Raw genomic sequence first — 24,479 nt, 5'->3', positions numbered from 1 at the left:
AAGCATGTTACTCACATGCTGCTTGATTGTTCTCTCTGCTCATTCCGGATGCTAAATGAAATGCTGACCTTCAACAGAGAGACCTTATTGTCACTCTCCTCCTCTTCATTGTCTTTCGATTCCTTCTTATGCCTGGATTGGAGGTGAATTATACTGGATGCTTTTGGATGTCCTTTTGGAGTGTTTCTCTTTGTTTTGAAGCACAGAGGCAGATAATCACAAAACGTGACCAGTTCCTTGAGATGCTTGTGGCTCAGGCAGTGATTTCACACCTACTGTCTTCTTAGGCTCCCAGCACCCCCCTCCCTCTCTAGCGAAGACCGCCTCTCCTGTCCTGTGGGGAAGACGCTGTCACAGGAGGGGCCGCGCCCTCGGTCCCCACTCACGCCTCGGCTATCCAGGGCACCTGCTCTTGTGCAGTCGGTTCTCTGGATGGATGGTCTGTGCGGCCATCCAAAGCCAACATCCCCACCGCCAGTGATTTCCTCTCTGGGACAGCATCAGTTTTCACTTCCGGCTGGATCCTTCTCATCAACTTGCAAATATGCTGTAATTGCTACCGGAAAGAAAATCCTCCTGTGACGCCTCGGCGTTTCTTCCCATTCCTGTGCTCTCATCACAACTCCTTGGAAGCACCCATTTGTCTTTCACCTCTTTTATGTGGAATTCACTCCAGTTGGGCTCTCTGTGTTAGTTTCTTATTGATCCCGTGACAGGTCACCACAGACTTAGAAGGTTAAACAACCCAAATTAATGATTTTACAGTGTGTGTCAGAGGTCTGACACTCGTCAGCGTGGCTGACTCCCTCCTGGAGCCTGTAAGGGCGAACCCCCTTCCCGTGCTTGCAGGCTGTTGGCAGAATTCGTTTCTTGGCCGTGGAGGACGCGAGGCCGGGTTTTCTTGCTGACTGTCGGCTGAAGGCCGTTCCCAGCTTTGGGAGGATGTACTTTTTCTTGGTTCATCTTCACAGCCGGCAGCGGTGGGCTGAGACCCTTTCAGGCATCGACTCTCTTCTGTCTTCAGTCCCACGTCTGACCCGGTCTTCTGCCTCCCTTCTCTCCTCTGAAGGACTCGTGAGATTAGATTGGTCCCAACAGGTGATCCCGGATCATCGCAAGACCTTTGACATCATAGCTGCAAGGTCCCGGTAGTCACTCGAGGCAACCTGTTCACAGGTTCCGGGGATTCGAATGTGGATCTCTTTGGGGTGTAGCTGCCCCTCATACTCTCCGCCTTCTCTGGAAGCTACCATGCAGACGTTTTCTGTTGCTCCATGCGCTAGTCATTTCTTGTTCTTGTCTTTCCTGACCCGTGAGGGACCGACCACCAGTGTGCACAGCTGAGCACTCTGTCCTTTGTGATCCACTGTCGTCACACGGCTTCCAAGACACCCCTGGCTCTGTACTGTTCCAGTTGGCCCTTCGTACCCTTGTTCTGCTTCCCCTTTACCTTCCCAGTTTAAGCCCAGAATGTGCCGGGAGTCTTGTCCGTCTACGCCCGCTGCCCAGGTGATCTCCTGTGGCTGCGAGTGTCGTCCAGATGTGGACTCCCCAGTCTGCACCTGGCCCGGGCTTCTCCCCTGAGCTCCAGACACATCTATCCACGTACCTGCCCAACATGGCCACTCGGATGCTTGCCCGGAATTCACAGTTAACAGCTTTGATCGTCCCCCACAGACGCACCCTCCTTAGTCTTCCTCATCTTAGCAAATGGCGGTTCCGTCCTTGGGTCGCTCAAGCCAAAATCCATGGAGCATCTCTGATACCTTCCTTTTTCTCTGGCTTTATTATCTCCCCCTCTGTCATCACATTTGCTCAGCACCATTCCCAGAATTCACCTGGGATGTGACCGCTTTTCACCCATTTGCTGTTATCATGCTGCTCCAAACCACCATAATCTCTAGCGTGGATTCTCGCAACGGTATTTTGACTGGTCTCCCTGCTCCTGCCATTGCCCTGCCCCTGCTGCCCCCCGCTGTGGTCTATTCTCCATTCAGACACTGGAAGTCCTATTCTGTCATCTCTTTGCCTCAGTCCCTGCACTGTCTTTCTATCTCACCCAAAATAAAGTGACCTTATGTGGCATGGCATGATGTGGCCCCAGCTATTCTTCTGTTTCTTCTTCCTCATTCAGCTCCGGCCACTTGCTCCTTAGCTGTTCTAGAACAGCACACTCGTGCTGCGGGGCCCTTGCCCTTACTGTCCCCTTGACCTGGAACTCTTTTTCCCTTCAGTACTGGCATGGCTTGCTCCCTCACCTTCAGGGCTCTGTTCGAATGTCACCTCAGAGGGCACTTCAGACCCGCCACAAGAAGCAGAGACCCCCACACTCCCCCTAGCCCTCCTGACCAACTTTATTGTTTCTGTTTCCTATTTTGGAATAACTCGTTACCTTCCTTTAAGATGTCAGCTAAAGAGCTGGCATCGACTTCCTGTGACTTGTTTACTGCCCCTACAAGAGTGCTGTCACATTATAGGTGCTAAATAAGCATTTCCAGAATGAATGAACGAAATGTTTATTTTCAGAGGCACATCTTTGTGATGAAAAATTTAAATAGTACAGAAGGACATAAAGTTGAAAGTGTGAGAGTAAATTTTTTTTTTTTTTAACACTTAACAGTTTATTTCCTCTTCTAGAAATTTCAAATGCTAGTATGCCAAAATTCTTTTTAATTTTTACATATAGGTATTGGATTCTACAAACTTCTCTGCATCTTAATTCTTTCACTATATTCATTGTCTTGTACATCTTTCTGTATCAAAAAAACTTGAGAACTTTAAAATTTTTTTAATGTTTATTTTTGAGAGAGAGAGAGGACCCATGTGAGCAGGGGAGGGGCAGACACACACACACACACACACACACACACACACACACACACACAGAATCCAAAGCAGGCTCCAGGCTCTGAGCTGTTAGCACAGAGCCTGACATGGGGCTCGAACTCACAAATGGTGAGATCATGACATGAGCCAAAGTTGGATGTTTAGCTGACTAAGCCACCCACGCACCCCAGAGAACTTGAGAACTTTAGAAACACAGCAGGTGTCTGTTAAATATAGAAGTGGAAGTGATTCCAGGGTTTGTTTCAGCCTGTGTCCCCCTCAATGTTCATTTGCTTATTTTTCTTTAACTCTCTTGATTATGGGAGAAGTGAGTTACCTATTTTTTTTTTTTTTTTTTTTTTTTTTTTTTTTTGCTGGTCACTGGGATTCCACTGTAAGCATTCCTGCCCTTTTCCCGAAGAATTCCTCACTAAAGTTAATCCTTACAAAAATCAAAGGGCAGAGGCATTGATATCTCATCAGTCTTTTGCTGACTGCCCTGTGGAAAGTCAACAATGTTGGTGGCTGTAGTCTCTGGGAAGCTCAACATCACATGGATGGACTTGCCATTGTTCCAGATGATAAAATAGTTATTCTAATTCACTAAAAACATATAGTGCCTTTCTCTGAAAGCTCGTGGTGTTTTTTCATGGCCGTTCCCTCCTTCCACTCTGGGCACAAGCAGAGAAGACAGGAATCATTCTTACTACACTGTCAACTCAGGCAGAGGGCAGCAGGAATCAAAGGCTTATAGAAGTTTCTCATCTGCTTGATAAGAAATGTACATGGGTCTAAACAGAAAAACATGTGCCTTTCTCTGAAGTATTCTCACAGCTTCTGTGAATCATACTTGTGTGTTGACCACTGGACTCTGCCCTTAATAGCTGCATCGTCTTGGCCCAGACACCTAAACTCTCTGATTCCCTCCTTTTGGAATCACTGTGTGGACTAGAGGTGACAGATGTAGGTAGTGAGGGCCTGGCACTCAGTAAATGTTACTCATTATTGTTGCTATGACTATGGTTATTCGCAATCATCAATAACACATTCTTTATCAATGTTTCCTTTTTTTTTTTTGAGAGAGAGAGAAAGAGCATGAGAGTGAGAGAGTACCAGTGGGGTGGGCAGAGGGGGGAGAAAAGAGAGAATCTTAAGTAGGCTCCGTGCCCAGTGCAGAGCCCTATGCAAGGCTCGAGCTCATGACCATGAGATCATGATCTGAGCTGAAATCAAGAGTCAGATGCTTAACTGACTGAGCCACCCAGGTGCCTCTCAATGTTTCCTTCTGTTTCTCCTGAAGTATGTCCTATAATCAGAGTCTATAACTAAACCCCCCAAGAAAAGAAACAAAGAAAAATATGTTCTTGACGTGTGTACCATAATTGCATTGGGAAATTTCCCAGCATTTTGCAATCAATACTGTTTAAGAATAGGAACCAAAAGCACTACTGGTTTATATGTGATGAAATGCATGTAGGGTGCTATGAATGTTGGTGACAGATTTGCTTAAATTGCATACCATAATGAGACCCAGGTCATGAGGTTGGTCATTGCTGGTTTAGCATGGTGGTCACATTCTGCATCTCTCTCTCTCTCTCTCTCTCTCTCTCTCTCTCTCTTAAACTCTTGGTGTGATAGGAATCATATTTTATTTTTATTTTATTATTTCTTAAGTAGGCTACATGCCCAACTTGGGGCTTGAACTCACGACTCGGAGATTAAGAGTCTCATGCTCTGCCTACTGAGCCAGCCAGACACCCCACATTCTGCATCTTTAACTCCAGTAGCTGTTGGGATAGGAGGAACTAGATAGGAGCGTATGGCTGGACGGGCACAAACCATTTGTTTAGCAAATGTTCATAGAGTACTAGGTGCCAGGGTTTAGGCAAGTATTTGGAAGTACAGATGTGAACTAGACCCAGCTCCTGAGAACAGAGATTTTACGGCAGCCTAGTGGAGAGAGAGAAAACTGCGGAGCAGGCCCCTAGATCACATCAGAGTCCAAATTGTGTTCCTGAATGATGACATTTTTGAAATCAGCAAAGAGACTGGAAAGGAAAGCAGGAAAGGGAGGGAGAGAGGTACCCATGCATGTAGAATACTCGGGATGGTCAAGTAAACATGGACATGAAGATTTTCTGGCAGATGCACGCTTGACTCTGAAAGGCAGGTCCTCAAAGAGCCCGGGTGCCAGCCTAGCAGATGGACAGAAGCCCCACCCCCCAGAGGAAGTAAGGGATAAAGCGCCTGGCTTGCCTGCTCATTTTCTGCACAAATAGGATGACTTCTTTTAGGCAACCTAACAACTTACTACTGCTTCAGTTCAAATATAAACTCAAATGGTCCCAGTTATAAAGAGGGTTTGCAAGACAGAGTAGCTGGGGGTCAGAGCTCTCGGAGATTTATTTCTTACCCTGGCGGGGTGGACGTGTTCTCGAGCCGGACAGCTGAGGGCTTGCCGCCAGACAGGTAGGCTCGGATCTCGGCTCTGCTACCACGATCTCGAGAGAAATAATTCCATCTCTGTGAGCCTTTCTCCTGATCTGTAAGGTGGGAAAAACAACAGTAGCTTCCCTGCAGGATTCTCTGGGCTTAAGCAAGATAATGTAGGTGGAGCACAACGTGTTAACTATTTTTAGAGACTGCTCCGCAAGGGATAACGAAAGTGCAAGGTGGGAAATAAAACTTTGAATTAAAAGGCAAAATCAAAGTGAGCTTGGGCGTCCTCCTGTATTGTCTTCTCCATTTCCGGGCTCCATATACATTGAGGGCTAAGTCATTTACTTGCCTTTTTAGGAACCCACTTCCAATGAAATACAGACTCTGGAGGACCTCTGGTTGGTGTGCTTGCTGTTTATTCCCACCTTTCACATTGGACTATCACTTTATTTCCTTTGAAATTTTTTTCAAGTCCAGATGAATGCTTTATAGAGTTCGCTGTAGGAAAGCCCTCAACTTCATCACTTTGTAGATTCATCACTTTGACAGCACTGGGTGATGCTGGAGAATTGAGTGATTCATCAGTGAGTTATCAGGGTAGTTTTTTCCTTCCCAGGCACTCTTGTATTTCCTCATCAGAATCTTTTATTTGTTAATATCATGTGATAAGAGATAATAGAAGGTATGTGTAAGGTACAGTAGGCACTCCCAGAAATAGATTGAAGATATGATTATTTAGCAATGTGTGATTTGTCTCATGTGATCATTTGTACCCAAGTACATCAAATTATTGACTCTTAGATTCCCAGAAGGGAATTGATCTAATGGTTCCCAATCTGTTTCATAGAACACTATTCTCTAGATGTTGGTAGATTTCTGTGAAAAACGTTGCCAAGTACGTTTTTGGAAATGCTGTGTACTATTTTTTCATACTTGGAGAATCTCACGCTGTATGTTATCATGAGAAAGCCTGTTGAAACTTTTTAAGAGTTTTCAAACTGAGTTAACCATAGGCCAGCCCCTCCTTTTTCCTTAACAAATATCCATAAGGAAAGTGTATATTAGGGTGCAGTTTTGGAAATGTTATGTAGGGACAGTAGCTTAAATTTTCCATTTTTAAGTCTTGTGCGCAGTTCATTTTACTGTGATGTCCCAGACGTGTCATCTAGGTGCCGGAGGGCATGGTTCTAGTGATGTTCTATTCCTCCAGGTGTTATATCACGTTGGCTCAAGCTCTGGGAATGAGCATGGGAGGAGCTCCCACTGGACCCGCAGGAACAGGAAAAACAGAAACTACGAAAGATATGGGTCGATGTCTTGGGAAGTACGTCGTGGTTTTCAATTGTTCCGACCAGATGGATTTCCGAGGACTTGGACGGATTTTTAAAGGTGAGGGTTATGTTTTTTATTTGATGAGAAATATAAAGCTAAGGTAGACTATCTGGTTAAGATTTATTTTGGGGGGCATCTGCGTGGCTCAGTCAGTAAAGCATCCAACTTCGGCTCAGGTCATGATCTCGCGGTATGTGAGTTCGAGCCCCGCATTGGGCTCTGTGCTGACAGCTCAGAGCCTGGAACCCACTTCAGATGCTGTGTCCCCCCCTCTCTCTGCCCCTCCCCTGCTCATGCTTTGTGTCTCTCTGTCTTTCAATAATAAATAAATGTTTAAAAAAAAGATTTATTTTTCAACAACTGGCTGTATTTCAGTGTCGTTTTTAAACTTTGTACAACTTTTTGGAAAATCCAAATCTTAACCACTCTTGTGTGGATCAAATGTCAACATCACTTGTCATTGTAATGTTCCTTTATCCCTGCAGGTTGGCTGTTTACAGATAGAGCTCCATACTGTGAGTTATTTCGGGGGCACTTTATGCATAATCTATTTGTTCAAGTTTATTTTTGAACAGACTTATCTCTGGCTTGTCTTGGCAGCTGCAAAATGCTCTTTTCCTTGGCTTTCCGAAATTATATACTAATTGGATTTTCTATTTAATTTCCCTTCGAAGGATTGGCACAGTCTGGATCCTGGGGTTGTTTTGATGAATTTAACCGTATCGATTTACCAGTTCTGTCAGTGGCAGCCCAGCAAATTTCCATTATTCTGACATGTAAAAAGGAGCGCAAAAAGTCTTTTATTTTCACCGATGGAGATAATGTGACTATGAACCCTGAATTTGGACTTTTCCTGACCATGGTAAGGAACCACAAGAAGAGCTGCTGAATTTCAGCCTTCATCTCACAGCTTTCATGCATTTCCCTCGTCTTAGGTCACTTATTTTTCATGAATGGAAATTGCGACAGTGATTTTAACTCCTCTGTGAAGGCCTTTGGTGTTAAACGAAGCTCATGTTAATAACTTGTGATGTAGTCTCTCCAGTTAAAAGGAGAGTGAGATATGTAAATGAGTTCTTCGGTTGTCAGTCCAGATTTGTTGTGTGGACATAATGAATCTTTTAGTGCCGTGCTAATGTGTGTGTGTTGCCCCATGACTGTGTCATTCATCTGTGGGTCTTATTTTCTGTACAGAATCCTGGCTATGCTGGACGGCAGGAGCTTCCTGAAAACTTGAAGATTAACTTCCGCTCCGTGGCCATGATGGTGCCCGACCGACAGATTATCATCAGGGTGAAGTTGGCTAGTTGCGGCTTCATTGACAACGTCGTTTTGGCCAGGAAGTTTTATACTCTCTACAAGCTGTGTGAGGAGCAGCTTTCTAAGCAGGTGTGATGTTCTGAAAGTCTCTCTGGACTTATGCATACTTAGTTTTTCTGTTCAGTGAGATTTGCTCATTTCGAAAAATTGTAGACTTGGGGTTGTTGACAGATTACCTTACGGATACAAAGTACAAGGTTGTATCGTTATGAAATCAATTTTATATGCGTAGTTTCCTGAAGTACGTTTAAGTAAATTAATATTTACAGCATAAAAATGAGATGAGTACTATCTGAACTGATTTAAGAGCCAAAGAATTATAAATATTAATACTTGCTCTTTATCCCACCTGTACATTAATCATAATATGTGTTGTGCGTCCTCATGGTTTTCAGGAACCTCTCAATCATTTACTCCTCTTACTTCCAATATCTTCCACATATTGGGCCAAGCTTTGCCAATTGTCTATTTTATCAATGGTAACTTCTTTGCTAAGTTTTCTGTACTGTTTAGCGTAGCAGGTTCTGACATCATGAACCTTTGCAGTTAAGAGGCATGAGATTAATCATGTATTACTTTTGTGTTAGTTATCTGTTGCTGTGTGACAACGGCTCCACAAATTTACTGGTTTAAAACAATACACAATTTATTATTTCATGGTTTCTGTAGGTCAGGAGTCCTGGTACGTCTTGGCTGGATCCTCTACTTAGAGGGTAACAAGGTGTCAGTCAAGTCTTGGCTCCCTGTTTGGAGAAGGATTTACTTCTAAGCTCACTCAGGTTGTTGGCAGAATTCTGTTACTTGAGGTTGAAAGACTGAGGGATTCTGTTTCTTGCTGGCTGTCAGCTGGAGAAGGCCACCTCAGTTCCTGCAGGCTGAATGCCATTCTTTGCCACATGGGATCCCCCAACACGGCCACTTGCCTTCTCAAAGTCAGCAAGGGAAAAAGGTTCTGGCACGATGAGTGCTATGGTCTTGTATTAGGATTCTCTAGAGAAACAGAACCAATAGGATATATGTGTATATACCTGTAAGGAAATTTATTATAAGGTATTGGCTCACAGTTATGGAGGTAGAGAAGTTCCATGATCTGTTGTCTGTAAGCTGGAGACCAGCTGATGGTGTAGTTTGAAGGGTTGATGGTATAGATTCTAGTCCAAGTCTGAAGGCCAGACAACTAGGAGCATTGAGGACAGCAGTGGTTGATATCCCAGCCTAGCAGTAGGGCAGAGCGAGCAAATCCATCCTTTCTCCACCTTTTTGTTCTACTGGGGTCCTCAGCACTTGAATGGTGCACTCTTACATGGGGGAGGGCCATCTTCTTTACTCAGTCCACCAGTTCAAATGCTAATCTCTTCCAGAAACTTCTTTGGAGACACACCCACAAATAACGTTAATCAGCTCTCTGGGCATCTTGTGACCCAGTCAAACTGACACATAAAATTAACCATCACACATCTTATGTAATGTGACCACATGAACACATACACAGAAATCACATATGGCCAGTCATCGTTGCTGTATTATATTGGTTAAAACAAGCCTAGCTCCTACCGTACTCAAAGGGAAAAGATCATACAAGGACACAGACACCAGGAGGTGGGGATCATGCCACAAATTTCTGGGACATATAAATAAAAATTACTGAAAGAATACACTAAATAATAATACACTGCAATAAACATAAAACTGTAACACAAATAAAATCTCTTAACGTATACAATACTTTGGTTCCTCTCTACTCTAGTCTCCATTCCAAACTTCTTTGACTCTAGATTATTTTTTTATACCCCCAAGCTCAATTAAATTACTTTCCCACTGAAAATGCTCTTTGTTTCCTCTGCTTATTGAAACCTTTACTCACCCATTCTCCTTTTTTCTTCTGTCAAAGAAATATTTTTCCATGCTGTTTCTTGCATGTAGAAAACTCCCACATCACTGACTCCTGTCTCCTCCTTCTCTACTATTTCGTTTCTACTTTTCTTCATGCCCACAGTCCTGCTCACAGGTCCTTGTCATGAAATGAGCCAACGTGCCCAAAACAGTTGGCCCCGTGCTGATCTCTGGGTGAACATTCTATGAATCTCACTTCATGCCCACAGATTTAACTGAGTCCAGCTCTGAGAAATTTTCCTTAATTAGTTCCACACATCAGTACTTTCAAGTCATGGTTACTTTTTAGCGAGTTTGCTCATATTTTTACCTTTTTACCTCTATTAGAATTTAAACTCCTTGAAGGCAGGAACTCAGTCCAAATATTTTTATGTGCTCCATCCTCCAAATGATTTGTCTGAAGTGAGGCATACTGCTCCCAGTTACCTTAGCCCCTAATTGTTTTTTTTTCTATGTGGTAAAGCATACATAACATTAAGTTTGCCATCATCACCGTTCGTAACTGTACAGTTCAGTATTATTCAGGATACTTACAATGCTATGAAACTGATCTCCATAACGTTTTCATCTTGCAAAACTCTGTACCCATTAAATAGAAATTCTTCTCTTGCTGCTCTCTCAGCCCCTGGTGACCAACAGCCTACTTGTTGTTTCCATGCATCTTCCTACTTTAGATACCTCATGTAAATGGGATTGTAAGCATTTGTCTTTTTTGACTGGCTTATTTTGCTTAGCATAATGTCCTCTCGGTTTACCTGTGGTGTAGGATATGGCAGGATTTGCTTCCTTTTTATGACTGAAGAAAGGATGCCACATTTTCATTTTCCTGTTCATCTGAAGGTGGGCATTTGGGTTGCTTCTGTCTCTTGGCTGTTGTGAATACTGTTGCTGTCATTATGGGTGTGCAACTGCCTCTTTGACATCCTGCTTTCAATTATTTGGATATATACTCAGAAGAGGGATTTCTGGATCCTATGGTGGTTCTATTTTCAATTTTTTGAGCGACTGGCATACTGTTTTCCATAGTGGTTAGATAATCAGTTTTTAATTATTCACTTTATAGGTGATAACATTTGTTATGATTTGAGCTTTTACAGGTATATATCAAGGGAATAACAAAGCTGGGGCTTGGCTTTCTGGTTTGTCCTTATTTCCACCCCCCGCTCTAGGTAATCCTAGAATAGGACTACTTTTCTTCCTTCTTAAAACCTCGGTCTTTTTGCCTATCAGTGTGTGTGTGTATGTATATATACACACATTCCTGGTTCAGAGTTTTAGCTTTAGAGATATGAGGACATTTTCCTATGGATGACTGATTAAGAAGAGGCTCAGGGAGACGTGTATACTCTAAGAGGGAAATTTATTCCTTTCTCCCTGTCAAGATATATTTATTAGCTCTGATCTAAGGGCTTAAATTAGTGATTGTCCATGAGAGAACTCTTTTGGATAGTCTCAGTTTGCTCTAAAAATATATACTGATAAAAATTTATTACTTCACTAACTACAATTTTTTTCTAAAGGAAAATTAGCATTTGTTCGTTATTGTGAAGAGGTCTTTTGTCAAGTTTGTATCGTTTTCATGCGCAAGTTAATATTGAAAATAAGCCCGCTGTACCTCACATTCTTCAGGTACATTATGATTTTGGTCTGCGGAACATTCTGTCAGTTCTGCGAACGCTGGGAGCCGCAAAAAGAGCCAACCCCACAGATACGGAATCAACAATCGTCATGCGTGTTCTGCGAGACATGAATCTTTCTAAACTAGTAAGATTCACAGATGGAAATGTTCCACCAACTTAAATACCAGTTCAGCTAACTAAGCACAAATGAGATTTAGAAATATTTATTTAAAATACTCATTTAAAATGCTTAATAATCAGCCAAAGTGCTGGAGAGCCTAACTTTAGACTTTTTCAGACGTTGCTTTTGTGGTAACTCATATCTAGTCTAACATATGCCTATTTCGATAGAATTCAAATGGATTTTTAAAAATCCACATGTTAAGTTTCCAAATACCTTGAAATACTTTTGGGTTTTAGAGCTAAAATCTCACCTTCTTTAAAGTCTGTAGAACCCAGCAGGAAGTTATATGTAAATTTAACAAGTGTGTAATAATTTCACACTCTCTCATTTCATAGGTGAGACTGAAAATCAATTGTTCAGTGTTAGTGAATCTATGTACAGGGTGACAGATGGTATATATTTTTTTCAAGATAAAAGGGTGGAGCAAATTCCAATTCATGAATTTGGTACTATCTCTTATTTAAATTATTTTTTTTTAAATTTCAATTAGAAATTGTAGGTTATGTGGTAATTCCCTGAACTGATTATTATTTTATGGAGAGGTTGTCATATGGGCAATATTTTCTTTTCTTTCATCTCCTTCCTTCATTTTCTTCTCTTCTTCCTCCCTTTTCCTCCCCCTTTCTTTTCTAAAATAATTTTTAATTTATGGGAAACATGAGGAAAATATTCTTCAACTTCAATGAAGGTGATATTTTACTTATTATCATAAAATAATTTGGTATGTTCAGCATTTTCAGTTTATCTGTGCATTGTTATGATTGTGCCAAAATAGTTGGTCCAGTTTCTCTTTCTTTTCTCTCTTAGATTGATGAAGATGAACCCTTATTTTTGAGTTTGATTGAAGATCTCTTCCCAAATATTCTTCTGGACAAAGCAGGTTACCCTGAACTGGAAATGGCGATTAGTAGGCAGGTAATGTATTTCTAAGGACATCCAGCTCTGTCCGTGTCTCTTTCATCTGAATTTCATGGGTGTCAGGTGGAGCTGATGTATTGCAGATCCGTGGGTTTCAAGAACAACACCCAAGATGATGGCTACTGTTTTAGGAGAGGCTGTTACACGCCATTGACAGAGCTTCTCCAGCCAGACAGTCTCCTGCTGTCCCACAAGCACATCTAGTTGGCCACATGTTAGTGGGCCCACTATGGATGGAAACCATTCCACACCAGATTCTGAAATGAAGTATGATGAGTGAGCGGGACGAGTGGGGCTCAGCTGGCTGGCGAGCCTTCCTCGACTTGGCTTTGTCTGTGGCCCTGGTGCTTCCACATGGCTTTGATCTCGGGACTCCCGCCCTGAAGTGTCACTCACAGTGATCTGACGTGGCTCCTCAACTGTCATTCTTTTCCCCCAGGCCTAGGATCACTTGTGATTTCTTCCCCAGGCTCTGGGGATCTGCCATGTTATGTGAGTAATTAGGTGTCTGGATTTCCTATGAGACTTGGTGCAGCTGTACGTTTTTCTAGTTTTCCTAGGAATGAAGACGAGTCATGTAAACCTTGTGCCACAGTTTACTTTCCTGCAAAGAAGAGTTTGGGGGAAGAAAAGTTTTATAGAAATGGTGATTGGCTCACATTTATAAAGTACATTTCAATTTGTTTAAGATATTTGCTAACAAAAATCAAATACGGTAGTACTTAATGGATATTTTCCTTTTAAAAATCAAGATACAAAAATCTTAATCTGATCAGGTAAGAGTGATAATTCATTTTGCAAATGAATTATCATCCTATGGCTGAATTGTCTAAAAAGCTTAGTATAAAGTAATTTATAAGGTGACTAACGTTAGCATAGTTTGTAGCATATGAAAAATCTGAAGAGCATACACATAGCATGAAATGACATGTGATTATTATCCAACAATTCTTTAAATAAAAATAAAAACATCATTTATAGTGGGGTTAAGCGTAGCATGATGGTTAAGAGCATGGACCATGGAGCTTAGTTTCTTGGGTTCGGATTCCCACTCTGTAACTTTACAAGTAATAGTCTTGGGTAAATTGCTTGGCTTCTCTGTGCCTCAGTTTCCTTCTCTGTAAAAGAACGATAGTGACAGTACTAATCTTGTAGTGTTATTATGAATATTGAACTTAGACTAGTGTTTGGCAGAATAACTTTCATGTGTGTGTTTGACAGATAAAAACTCAGTAGATTTATAGACAATTTGAGTTTTAGATGGAATTTCAGTCAACTTGGTGTGCTACCAAGTTTTCCAGTTATTAAATATCACCTTTTAAATTAAACATTTAAAATACATTTTGAGGGGCGCCTGGGTGGCGCAGTCGGTTAAGCGTCCGACTTCAGCCAGGTCACGATCTCGCGATCCGTGAGTTCGAGCCCCGCGTCAGGCTCTGGGCTGATGGCTCGGAGCCTGGGGCCTGTTTCCGATTCTGTGTCTCCCTCTCTCTCTGCCCCTCCCCCGTTCATGCTCTGTCTCTCTCTGTCCCAAAAATAAATAAAAAACGTTGAAAAAAAAAAAAAAATAAATAAAATACATTTTGATACATGAGTCTTTATTCTTAAGTTGCTCTTAAGACATATATTCAAGGATGTATTAATATAAATGTATTCAATTCCCAAAGGCAAATGCAGAGGTTTCTTATTGCCTTGGGATAACATTTTGAATATTCAACCTATGGTCTTCACGTATATGTGTGTGTATATATATATATATATAGTGTATATATACTATATATATATTGCATATATATATATATGGCATACATATATATATATATACATATATATATATATTTTATGCCATATATATAAAAATTTTTTATTTTAAATAAACTCCACGCCACACATGGGGCTCAAACTCATAACCCTGAGATAAAAAGTCACATGCTCCACTGACTGGGCCTGCCAGGCACCCCAGCAATATATTTTTCATTGTGGTAAAATATATAATTTAAAATTTAGCATTGTAATCATTTTTAAGTATACTGTTAAGTGGCATTAAGTACATTTCACATTATTGTGTAAAACATTGTCACCACCCATGTTCAGCCCTTTTTTCACCTCCCCGAACTGAAACTCCATACCCGTTAAATAGTAACTATCTTTCCTCTATCCCCCTCCTCAATGTCTGTGCTTAGTTTGAGCGCAGTGGAAGGTCCAGATTGCTGTCGATGTGGCCCAATGTGGGGCTTTGTTTATGTTTTCAGGTTGAAGAAGCTGGTTTAATTAACCATCCTCCTTGGAAACTGAAAGTTATCCAGCTGTTTGAGACACAGAGAGTGCGACACGGCATGATGACCCTGGGGCCCAGTGGAGCGGGGAAGACCACTTGTATCCACACCTTGATGAAAGCCATGACAGGTAAGGGGGTGGTCAAGCTATGTTGCTCTGGGCAACACATTTAAATCACTGTGACACATTTGGATGCTCCAAGAGGGACATGCTCTACTGATTATTGGGTGCATTTTAGAGATAGTGTATTATAATAATGAACTGGAGGGGAAAACTTCTTTGCAGCTTTATTGAGATATAACTGACATATAATATTGTATAAGTTTCATGTGTACAGTGCATTGATTTGAAGCAATTGTATGTTGCAGAATGATTACCACCATTAGCTTTGACCCCCATCTCATCACACAGTTACTTTCCATTTCTTTCTTGTGGTGAGAACGTTTAAGACCTACTCATCTAGCAACTTGTTCAATTATATGATACAGTGTAATTAGCTATGATCATGATGCTATATGCACGTTATGCTATAATGTACGTGAGATCCTCATCCTTGTGAATCTTTTAACTGGAAGTTTGTACTCTTTGTCCAATATCTCTCCATTTCCCTACACCTTAACCCCTGGTAACCACCATTCTACAATCTGTTTTCCAGGGTTTGCTTTTTTTTTTAGATTCCATACATAAATGATACCATACAGGATTTATCTTTCCCTGTGTGACTGACTTCATTTAGCGTGACATTCTCGAGGTTCATCTGTGTCGTCATGTCATTGCAAATGGCAGGATGTCCTTCTTGCGTGTGGTTGGATTATATATATATATATGTCACATTTCCTGAATTCTTTCTCTTATTAATGGGCATTTACATCATTTCCGTATCTTAGCTTCTATGAATAATGCTGCATGAAAACAAATTTTAAACAGTGACTTTATGTACTGTGTTATGTGTTTTACTTATGTTATGTCATTTAATTTTCACCATGATCTTGAGATGTGGCTCTGACCATCCCCATTTTGTACAAAAATGTCGAGCTTCAAGTTCAGAAATGCTACAGGTTGTGAAGACAGTAAAGTCAGGGCCCACTAATGAAAAACCCGGATGTTTCCCATTATAACATGGTACTCCCCAATGCGTTAATACGATGTGCTACCTCTCAGTAAATTAAAAAAAATAATTTCAATTTCAACTCCCCAAATCATCCTAATCGTAAACTAATTTCCCACCAAGAATCAGATATTTTTCTGGTGAAGTTCAAGAGATGTCTTTAATTCCCAGATCTCCCTTAGCCTTATATCTAATTCCCTACCTAGCCCAAGGTCATCCAAAGATTATGGGCATTGCCACTATATGACTATGTGACTATCCCTGTATTTTCTGATTGGACATTGATGTTTCCCATACTAAAAGTACTGTATAGGCAGCTCTGAGCCATGGCAGATTTGAGTCCCAAAATTTCACAGAACTTCAGCCGTTGGATTGCATCACACATGGTCCCACGGGGAAAAGGTGCCTGGCTGGGTTTCCAGTCCGCTCATGAAACTCCAGTGCACTGATGCTGAGTTGTGGTGGTGGAGACTGCTCTGTGTTTGCTCTCGGGTCCTGCACGTGTTGGGTTTAGTCTCAGTGCCCTCAGCTGGGGGGCAAAATGAGTTCTGTACGTTAAGACTCCAGCACGGAGTGTTCACACTGAGACAGAACTGTGCTCTCAGCTCTCACTTACCTTTGCCAAAACTGAGAGCACACACCTGCAAGACTTACCGTGCGGTTTTCATGTGCTGTTGAGACTCTGTTTGGGGATTTTTATATAGCTTTAAAATGATGTGCTCTCTCAAATTATGCTTAATAATACTTTTGTTGTTGTTGTGTAGCTGCCTTCTGTTAACAGTAAACTACAAATGCACCTGGTAAAGTGAGTTGAACAAAATGAGTACTAAATATTAAACAATAGTGATACATTATGTATAATATGTCTAAATTATGTAATCCATACGGCATCGCTGGTTTTGGAGAAGTTCTTTGCAAAGATGAATTAATCATTAGACTACTTGCTGTCGATTAACCTGTTCTTGGTTTTCTCACGTAGGGCAAACATTCGTTATCTTAAGCAAAACATTGTCTAATGCCCAAAACACTAATTATCCCAAAGATTGAGAAGGTAATTGCCTTGAACTTATACTAGACCCATGTATATCTGTTTCCTTATTCATCATGTATTTATTTATCAAATATCTTTAGTGTTCTGTACGTGAGGTTCTGCTAGGTTCTGTAGCAGAAGTGGGGAAGCAGGCGTGAGAACCAAAGGCCATGCCTTCAAGGAGCAGGATAACCCAGACAGTTATTAGTCAACATGGAATCGCTATGAGAAGATTTGGACAGTTATGCTGTGAGCAGGCAAAGGAGATCAGAAACCTTTCTAAGGAATTCTAGGAAGGCTTACAGAGCAGGTGCCACTTCAGCTGAAGATTGACGGTTGAGTAGCAGATGGATGCAAGGCATTCTTAGCAGAACAAAGAGCCTGTGCAGATAGGAGAGACTCCAGAGAGCATGGCATGCCCAGAAAGTGCACTGGTGTGGATAAAAGGTAGTCTGTGTGTGGGGTGGGAGTGGGGAAGGTGAGAAGGTATAGTACGTGCTCCTGGTACCCACTACCACACCCCTTTGACCCTGTCCTGGTACAGGTGCAGCTATTGGTCAGTTTCTCCCACAAATGCCAGGGGTGTCTCCCAGTTTTTCAGCATTATGACTTTCCTAGAATCTAGGGAACTGGTTCAGCCTGGAAGAGAGTGGGCATTAATGCCCCTGAGGCAGCCATACCCTCAAACAGTGGCAGAAGTTGGGTTGAAGGCAAGTGTCCTACCTCCTCATGTCCATCAGAGGGACACTACATCTGTGGCCACCTCCCAAATGAGCCCATTCTTGGATTTCTCTCATTTTCTGTTTCATTCTCTCTTTCCCCTGACTTCAAACTCCCCATACCCGTATCCTTGTTTGAGGCTTTCCTTTTCGGGGGCATTCAAATTAGTGCAACAGGTGTCACATGAGGAGCTTTGTAAGTTATGCTAAGTACTTAGATTTTATTTTGCAGGTGATGGGAAGCATTGGGCTGGGGAGTGATATGATCAACCCTGTGTGTAGAAGACCATCCTGTGGCCATGTAGAGAATAGGCCACGGGACAGGAGGGATGGTCTGGAGTCCATAAAGAGGCAGCAGCAAGAAAGTGTACCTACTCTAGGGCAGAATCCATGAAGGTGGAGTGATGGGGACAGTCAAGAAATGCCTAGGAAGAGAATTAAGAGGATTCGGTTTAAGTCAGCAAAACTAAAAGGCAACCGATGGAATGGGAGAAGATATTTGCAAATGACATATCAGATACAGGGTTATAAAGAACTTATCAAACTCAACACATAAAAAGTAAGTAATCCAGTGAAAAATGGACAAAAGACACGAATAGACACTTTTCCAAAGAAGAGATCCAGATGGTGAACAGACACATGAAAAGATGCTCAACATCACTCATCAGGGAAATACAAATCAAAACCACAACAAGATATACCCTCACACCAGTCAGAACGGCTAAAATGAACAACTCAGGCAACAATAGATGTTGGCGAGGATGTAGGGAAGAGGAACCCTTTTGCATTGCTGGTGGGAATGGAAAACAGTATGGAGGTTCCTCAAAAAATTAAAAACAGAGCTACCCTATGACCCAGCAATTGCACTACTAGGTCTTTATCCAAAGGATGCAGGTGTGCTGTTTTGAAGGGGCACATTCACCCCAATGTTTATAGCAGCACTATTGACAATAGCAAAAGTATGGAAAGATCCAAAATGTCCATTGACTGACAAATGGATAAAGAGGACGTGGTATATATACACAATAGAATATTTACTTGGTGATGAAAAAGAATGAAATCTTGCCACTTGTGATAATGTGAATGGAACTCGAGTGTGTTATGCTAGGCAAAATAAGTCAGAGAAAGACATATATGATTTCACTCATATGTGGCAATAAGAAACAAAACAGATTAACATAAGGGAAGGGAAGCAAAAATAAGATAAAAACAGAGAGGGAGACAAACCATAAGAGACTCTTAAATATAGAGTACAAACTGAGGGTTGCTGGCGGGGTGTTGGGTGGGGGGATGGGTTAGATGGGTGATGGGCATTAAGGAGGGCACTTGTTGGGATGAGCACTGGGTGTTATATGTAAGTGATGAATCCCTAAATTCTATTCCTGAAATCATTATTATACGATATGTTAACTAACATGGATTTAATTAAAAAATAATAATAAAAGGAGGAATCAGTTTAACCAACCTTTTGAAAGTAAAGCATTTTTTTCTTGTAGTGATCTTATAAACATGTTTTGGTATTTCATTTTTTTGGTCTTAAATTAAAAAAATATTATGCAAGCGTAGTTGACATACAATGTTATATTCGTTTCAGGCATATAACATAGTGACTCAATAATTCTGTACCAAAATGTTATGGTATTTAAAATTGAAATGATACAGTTCTACGTACTACCATAATGAAATAATTAAAAAAATTTTTTTTTAATGTTTATTTTATTTTTTTTTTTTTTTAAATTTTTTTTTTTTTTCAACGTTTTTTTTTATTTATTTTTTTTGGGACAGAGAGAGACAGAGCATGAACGGGGGAGGGGCAGAGAGAGGGAGACACAGAATCGGAAACAGGCTTCAGGCTCCGAGCCATCAGCCCAGAGCCTGACGCGGGGCTCGAACTCACGGACCGCGAGATCGTGACCTGGCTGAAGTCGGACGCTTAACCGACTGCGCCACCCAGGCGCCCCTTAATGTTTATTTTTGAGAGAGAGTGAGAGAGCACACACATGAGCCAGGGAGGGACAGAGATAGAGGGAGACACAGAATCCGAAGCAGACTCCAGGCTCTGAGCTGTCAGCACAGAGCCCGACATGAGGCTTGAACCATGAGATCATGACCTGAGCCGAAGTCTGACGTTTAACCCACTCAGCCACCTAGGCGCCCCCATAATGAAATCATTTTTGATAGTTTTTCTTATATGGGCAGCAGATCAAGTCATTTTTACTTATGATACTATCATAGTCTTTTAAAAAATGTTTATTTATTTATTTTGAGAAAGAGAGAGAGAGTGAGCAGGGAAGGGGGCAGAGAGAAAGGGAGACAGAGAATCCCAATCAGTCTGCAGCACAGAGCCCGTCGCAGGGCTCGAAACCACAAACCGCGAGATCACGACCTGAGTTGAAACCAAGAGTTGGACACTTAACTGACTGAGCCACCTAGACACCCTAATAGTGTCATACTCCTTAAGAGTTTGCTGGCCTTTAGGTAAAAGATATAGTTTTGCTAGTCTTATGGATATCATTTATTGAAGAAGCTGAGTTGTGATGCAGTTTCCCTTCAGCGTTGTAAAATACTGCAAATAATTACCCCGAGTCTTTTTGTGATTTAAAAAAAGAGAACTATGGTCTAATTTTCTAAATGGGTTTTAGTGGGTTTTAACACCTTTTTCAATGTGCATAGTTATTATGCATGTTTGCCTGTGTTTGTCAACCTTTCGCACAGTATGTAATGTTTCAGTGTCAATTTTTATCATTTTATACTTTAAACCTTATTCTTCCCTTTTCTGCTTATTAACCACAGTCCCTTATGTACAGAATCTAGCTTATGTAGGAGTAGTTTTAGGGTGTGAAAGAGTCAAAGACCTGTTTTGAAGTTGGCTGTAAAAGAAAAGTCCTTGATTCCTGCAACATTAGTTTCGCTTAGTTTTTTGTTTTTTTGTGTTTTTTTTTCCCGAACGAGTAAGAACACATCTCAGCAAACTGAAGTCGGGAATGCAGAGAATGCAGGATCTTCTGGGTGGTATTTCAGAGACCAGGCTTAATCCAATATATCATAAATCAAAAGATTTTTGAGCTGTGAAATTGGAAGAACTTCCAGATTACATTAATTCCTTCATCCATGCCAACATGGTATCCTTCCCCCACCCCCATTATGTTTCCTGCAGCTTGCTTTTACAGAAGATAGAAACAAAAGTATGTTAGTCCATAAGATGTAACGATGTTAATTACGATACCGAAACAAAAGTATGTTAGTCCATAAGATGTAACGATGTTAATTACGATACCTTGGAATGCAGTAAGACATAATGTTTTCGTGTAATTTTGTATTTTTCCTATTTTGAACACCTGCTGACAGTACATTGCACTTAGTACAGTGTTACCTAATGATGGCTTGCTCTACATCTGCGTTGTTTAAAATTTGGATTTACTTGGTACAGATTGTGGAAAACCACACCGGGAAATGAGGATGAATCCCAAAGCGATTACAGCCCCACAGATGTTTGGTCGACTTGATGTGGCCACAAATGATTGGACTGATGGGATATTTTCAACTCTTTGGAGGAAAACGTTGAGAGCTAAGAAAGGTAGAAAATGAAGTGTTATTTTCGACCTGTACTTCTAGATAAAATCTTAGGGTACCTATTTAGAATTAGTAGAACAACTGTATTCTCCATACGAGGAGACCAGCAAGTCCTAAATCAGTATATTTGTCAATGTTGAAATACTGAAACTATTGATTAGTATATTTAAAACCCCCCTCTCCCACCTTTTTTTCTTTGTTGTTATTACAAAGGGAATGATTTTCCTTTTCAGTAAGTGTTTTTGTATCCCTGTGACATCTTAGAATAAAATAGAAAGAAAAAGCTGTTAAGGAAAATTGATAGTGTTGAATAAAGTGACTTTACCATAACCATTTCCCTGTATCTTTTAAAAATGTTATTTTTATTTAAGCATAGCCTATTTTTAGAATACTGATCCCCCGATAAAATCACAGGGGGAAATGGGCTTCTTTGGGAAGAAAATTGCATATATCAAAAACAAAGTCTCTATTGAACTAACAAATATTGCTGTTTAGACGCACACTGGTATTTGGTTATCCTGTGAACAAACTCGTTAAGGGCTAGTGGTTCACTCTGAATGCTCTCTTACTTTTGGAGTCTCTAAACTGAACCCAATGTTCCTGGGATACAGGCTCAGATGGAAGAGGTGATATCAACTCTCCTCTCCTCGTGTTTTCTCACTCTCGAGTAAGTGGGAGAAAGGCATAGTGAATGCACTTGCGGGGAGAAGGAAGGATGCAGGAGAAGGAAAAGATACTGGGGACATTTCTTCATGAGTCTTGTCTTTGGAACCCTGTCTACTGAGAAATGTTTAAGGTGGTGCCACTCATTTAGGGAACGGAGCTCAGCAACCTAACATCAGTTGTCAAAAGAGGCATGGACATGTATAATTTCTTAAGTGTGCTCACATTAGACATTGTTGTTTTACTGGAAATAAATGAAAGTTTGTCTCTGTCTTGTTCCAGTAATCCTATGTAAACACATATGCAATGCCCAGTGCTACCTCAAAGAATGGGAGCTCAAAGCAGTGGTTTTTTTTTTTTTTTTCCCTCTTTAAAGAAGGCAACATACTTTTTCTAAGTGACTCGGGTGTTTAGATCATCATTTTACTTAAATTCAGTCGACTGAGCATAATTAAGATTTTTAAAAGCATTTTATTTGACACATAATATTTTACAGCTGTGGCACAGTAAATAAAGGTTAGAGTTCCAAACTTGGTCATGGTGTCAGTAAGAGAGACTAGAGATTAAGAAATTAGGAGGAATTATTAAACCAGATACCGAAATTTGCGATGGCATTCCGTTGACCATTCTGCTGATGCTTGTCACTTTTTTTTTTTACTTCCAAATATCTCCTTAAGTGATTCCCATCAGTTTTGTCCCCAGGAGCCCCTCCAAGGGGCTCATGGCCTCCAGCTTGTCAGATACAAATTGTCGGTTCTCAGGCTAGTCCGGCTTGCACAGAACCTGGCACGGTTGATCACTCTTCTTGGACCCCTTCTGTCACTTGACATCAGGGAAACTTAACCTGCTTGCTGTCCTTCTACTTCTGCCTCATGAGGGGTCTGTCAGAGGGAGGAGTCTGCAAAGGAGACTGTACCAGAAGTCTGACCTTTGAAGTGGCTCTGTGCTCAGACCTCCTGCCTCTGTCTACTTGTCCTCCCTAGAAGAAACATACCCAGTCCATGGTTTTAAGTGCCATCTCTAAGCCAATGGCTTCTACATTCTAATCTTCAGCCCTGACCTCTCCCTTGAATCCCAGCTCAACAATGTTGTGGGATGTGTGTGGGACATCTCAAATGTGACATGTACCAGCCAGAATCAGTTCCGTGGTTCTGCCTGTCCTTCTGATGGCACTCACATTCCCTTTTCTCTTCTCCAACTCTTGCCTTCTAGAACAGCCTCAATTTGTACTCACTTTGAGACCTTTGCACTTGGTATTCTTACTGCCTGGAAAACTCTGCCTCTAGATCCCTACATCACTTCACTCTCCTGAAATATTTTGTTGACTACCTTATCAAAAGCAATGCCCCATCCTCTTTTCTTCCTGATTGTTCTTATCTTACATATTATTTGCTTATTGGTTTCATTATCATCTCTACCCCTTAGAATGTAAGCTCTGTGAAGACAGGACAGTGTCTTATTTTTACCGTAATGTCCCCAGACCCTAGAATAGTGCTGATACATAGAAGGTGCTCAATGAATATTTGTTCAATGAACAAATGACTTTTTTCCTTTGGTTATGTGCTTTAAACAATGGCTATAGATAGAACTGGAAAAGTCCTATGTGACAAAATAAGATAATCATTTCTATCAAAGTTTTATTTAAATATTAATGAAAATTATATCAAATTATAGTACTTCTTCAAGTACACTAGTTATGTGTATATGTATATATGTGTGTGTGTATTTTCCCCCCCTGCCTTTCGTGGGCTATTCTAGGGGAGCATATCTGGATAGTTCTTGATGGTCCAGTAGATGCCATCTGGATTGAAAATCTGAATTCTGTTTTGGATGATAACAAAACTCTAACCCTTGCCAATGGTGATCGGATTCCCATGGCTCCAAACTGCAAGATCATTTTTGAACCTCATAACATTGACAACGCTTCACCTGCTACTGTCTCAAGAAATGGAATGGTTTTCATGAGTTCTTCTATCCTCGATTGGAGTCCTATTCTTGAGGTATACTGGAGTCTTCATTTTTTTAATTTAATTTAATTTAATTTAATTTAATTTAATTTAATTTAATTTAATTTAATTTGTTTTCATGCCCAGCTTTTTTTTTTTCTTTTAAATATCACTTATTGTCAAATTAGCTAGCCTACAGTGTGTAAAGTGTGCTCTTGGTTTTTGGGGTAGATTCCCATGGTTCATTGCTTACATACAACACCCAGTGCTCATCCAACAAGTGCCCTCCTCAATGCCCATCACCCATTTTCCCCTCTCCCCCACCACTCCCCATCCACCCTCAGTTTGTTCTGTTTATTTCAGAGTGTCTTATGGTTTGCCTCCCTCCCTCTCTGTTTGTAACTATTTTTCTCCCCCATCTCTTCCCCCATGGTCTTCTGTTAACTTTCTCAAGATCATCCACATGTGAGTGAAAACATATGGTATCTGTCTCTCTCCGACTGACTTATTTCACTTGGCATAATAATACATTCTAGCTCCGTCTACGTTGTTATGAATGGTAAGGTTTCATTCTTTTTGACTGCCAGGTAGTACTCCATTGTATATATATATATATATAAACCACATCTTCT

At 41.0% G+C, this 24,479-nt stretch overlaps 1 protein-coding gene across 2 annotated transcripts in view; it reads left to right on the top strand.

Moving 5' to 3' along the window:
* DNAH5 (dynein axonemal heavy chain 5) overlaps positions 1–24,479 on the top strand; it is a 289,955-nt gene that overhangs the window by 148,124 nt on the left and 117,352 nt on the right. For both annotated transcript variants that reach the window (XM_058715840.1, XM_058715830.1), the window contains exons 36-43: positions 6,476–6,654; positions 7,272–7,459; positions 7,792–7,986; positions 11,440–11,574; positions 12,421–12,528; positions 14,784–14,937; positions 21,096–21,242; positions 23,660–23,901. In XM_058715840.1, coding sequence (XP_058571823.1) covers positions 6,476–6,654; positions 7,272–7,459; positions 7,792–7,986; positions 11,440–11,574; positions 12,421–12,528; positions 14,784–14,937; positions 21,096–21,242; positions 23,660–23,901 — 1,348 coding nt within the window. The remainder of the gene's footprint in view (positions 1–6,475; positions 6,655–7,271; positions 7,460–7,791; positions 7,987–11,439; positions 11,575–12,420; positions 12,529–14,783; positions 14,938–21,095; positions 21,243–23,659; positions 23,902–24,479) is intronic.

This window comes from Neofelis nebulosa, chromosome 1, assembly GCF_028018385.1.
Source record: "Neofelis nebulosa isolate mNeoNeb1 chromosome 1, mNeoNeb1.pri, whole genome shotgun sequence".
NCBI classification, from domain to species: Eukaryota; Metazoa; Chordata; class Mammalia; order Carnivora; family Felidae; genus Neofelis; species Neofelis nebulosa.
Note: the sequence above shows the minus strand (reverse complement) of the source record. Positions and strands in the feature narration are given on the sequence as shown.